At 54.4% G+C, this 2832-nt stretch overlaps 1 protein-coding gene across 1 annotated transcript in view; it reads right to left on the bottom strand.

Moving 5' to 3' along the window:
• Positions 1-1158: 1158 nt before the first annotated feature.
• TBATA (thymus, brain and testes associated) overlaps positions 1159-2832 on the bottom strand; it is a 12142-nt gene continuing 10468 nt past the window's right edge. The window contains exons 8-9 of the mRNA XM_007454702.1: positions 2318-2370; positions 1159-1244 (exon numbers count right to left, since the gene is read on the bottom strand). Coding sequence (XP_007454764.1) covers positions 1159-1244; positions 2318-2370 — 139 coding nt within the window. The remainder of the gene's footprint in view (positions 1245-2317; positions 2371-2832) is intronic.

Genomic DNA, 2832 nt, shown 5'->3' with positions numbered 1-2832 from the left:
CCCGTGTCCCCTGCATCGGCAGGCGGACTCTCAACCACTGCGCCACCAGGGAAGCCCCAGCCCCTGATCCTGATTGAAGCCTGCTGTGCACAAGTTTTGTGTGAAAGGGGTCATATGAACTGACGTGGGGGAATGGGGGCAGTGCTGGAAGTATAGAGTGGAGCCACAATCCGTGGACTGAACTAAGTCAATAGAAGTAGGAGCTCAGAGCCATAGGTGACCATGGAATTGTAAATACTCAATGCCGACCTCCCCACCCCATCCCAAGCAATTTGCAGAAATCTCAAGGAAGACATTGGACTTCCCAGAGGGTCAAAGCCGTCTTCTCTATATCTTAAAGGATAGAGACACCCCAGTTGCCTCTGGGTCACATTTATATAATGTCCCTTTCCTTCTTGATCTTGCCAACCACCATTTTCCTAACCATATGCTCTTCAGGAATGTAACCACAACTTTTGGTGAGGGTTGCTGTTCGTAAGGCAGCAGAGTACAGCAGGTAGGAGCAGGGATTCTAGATCCAGACATGTTGCGTTTGGATCCTGGTTGTCACTTACTGTGTGGCCTTGGACAAGCTAATTCACCTTTCTGAGCCTCACTCAGTTTATTCATCTATAAAATGGGAGTGATTCTCTACCTCATACAGCTTTGGGGAACATCAAACATGGTACCATATATAAAATATGTACAACAATTCATATAGTGTTCTATGGGAATTAGCTAGTACCTAAGTCCTGCCTCAGTGCCTGGTAGGAACTCAACAATTGGTATGGATCAGTATTGTAAAGTGGCCTGTGAGTTCCCACCCTCTGCTCTTATCTACCCAGAACCCTGGGAGACTTGGCTCAAGGATGAGCAGGGCCCCATCTACCACCTGCCCTTCAGTTCTCTGGAACCTAACAGAACCAGGGAAGCCCCACATGGGGAGGCTTTCTCCAAGGGAGTCGGGATGGTTTGGTACAGCTCATCCCCCCTCCTGGAGCAAACTACCCAAGCACAGACCTCCTGGTAGGAGAGCGGAACTGTCCTCTTAAGGGGAAGACAGTATTTTAATAGGCTCCATGTGATAGGAAAACCGGTATTGCTGTTGAGGAGTTGCGGGCCGAATCTTTGAACTCAGGGGCTCTTCTTGAGCAAGGTGGGCAAAGTGGTGCGAACTCCTCAACCCTCTACCTTTGGCTTTGCCGCCTTCTCTTCTGGGTTCTGGCTGGAGTGCACGCAAAGAACTTGTGCTTTCCCAGGGTTCTCTGGGGGCGGGGGGGGGAACACAGCAGGCAGGAGAGCATGAGGGGCCAGGTCCCTACCTGGGAGCTGCCCGGGAGATCTGGGGAGACCCCTTCTCCCCGCCAGGCCCTGGTGGATGTGTGTGTGCCTGGGTCAGGCCAGGCTTCCGCTCGGGCTCTCCTGGCAACCTGGGAGGGGTTGGCTCCCTTCCCCCAGCCTCACCACCCTCTTCTATATCCAGGTCACAGATGTCTGAGCAGTACCTACTCTGTGTCAGACACGCTGCCCGGCACACAGGACCCTTTACAGTCTAGATGGGGAGAACAGTGTACATTGAGAATACCTGTCCTCTCCTTTCCCCTCCAACCTTCCTTCCCCTCCCCCCACCCCGCTCTGGTCTAAGGTACCCCCTCCTCCCTGGTCTCCCTCATCCCCTCTGGGACCCCACAGTCCATTCTCTACACAGCAGCCGGAGGGGTCCCACCACACCCTGCTGATAACCCTCCAGTGAACCCCATGCTCTCTTTATGAGACCACATGCCTGGCCTTTCCCACAGGCCGGCTCTGCCCACCTATCTCATTTCTTACCACTGTCCCCAACTCACAAGGCTCCGGCCACCCTGGCCTGCCTGCTCTTTCACCAACACACCTGGCAGGTAGAAGCCCTGCTCGCAGGCTCTCCCTTGACCCAGAGAGGGCCGGATCCTTCCTGCCTTTCGGCTCAAGGGGCCCTCTCCCCACCCTGCCAGTCCTCCTGATTCTGCCATCGCCCTGTCATTTTCCTTAGGGCACCCATCTGCCTCAGGTGTCTTTGTGGTCTGCACTCCTCTCCCTAGGATGAAGCTCCACGGCAGCAGGAACTCGTCTCCAGATTCTCCCCCAGTGATCCCAGAAGCTAGCCAGGTACTAATTAAGGATCTGATGAATGAACGAGTGGATGGATGGATGGATGGATGGATGGATGGATGGATGGATGGATGAAATGAGCCGCTTCTTTGGGCAGGGCTCCATCTCCAGGGGGTCCTTGTATCCCCTGAGGAATCTATCCATGGTGGGCCACTGTGAGCCCCCAGTGACCTGCTATGTGGACTCTTACCTGGTTTTTCGCTTTTTGATAGAGGTGGTGTCTTCGTCTTCTTCAGGGATTGGCTAAAACCAACACGAGGAGAGGCTGGGAAGGTCAGGCTGAAGCCGTGCAGCCAGCCGAGTGGCAGGGTGGGCAGGGAGGTGGGGAAGGTGCCCCAGGGAGAGGCGAGAGCCACCCCTCCTGAGAGCCAGCAGGTGTCTGTCCAGGGATGGCCCCACCCCAAGCAGGACCCCAACAACTGTGACTCCATCGCCCTCTGTGGCCACAGGGAACCAGGCCCTTCTGTAAGGAGCTGTAGGGAGGCCACTGCACCTGCCCTCCCTTAGCCTGCTGCTTCCCTGCAGACGGGAAGCCTTCCTGTGCGAGTGGAGAAGACAGAAACCCTGCTTTCCTAATGAATTACTCATGAGCATGGATAACATTCATATCTCGTATTGGCTTTGCACTCAGCGAGCCTTTTTTTTTTTTTTTTTTTTTTTTTTTTTTTTTTGGGGGATGGGGGCCCTCCACTGTTTGGGTCCTTT

Source organism: Lipotes vexillifer, unplaced genomic scaffold (assembly GCF_000442215.2).
Source record: "Lipotes vexillifer unplaced genomic scaffold, Lipotes_vexillifer_v1.1 scaffold205, whole genome shotgun sequence".
Lineage (NCBI taxonomy): Eukaryota > Metazoa > Chordata > Mammalia > Artiodactyla > Lipotidae > Lipotes > Lipotes vexillifer.
Note: the sequence above shows the minus strand (reverse complement) of the source record. Positions and strands in the feature narration are given on the sequence as shown.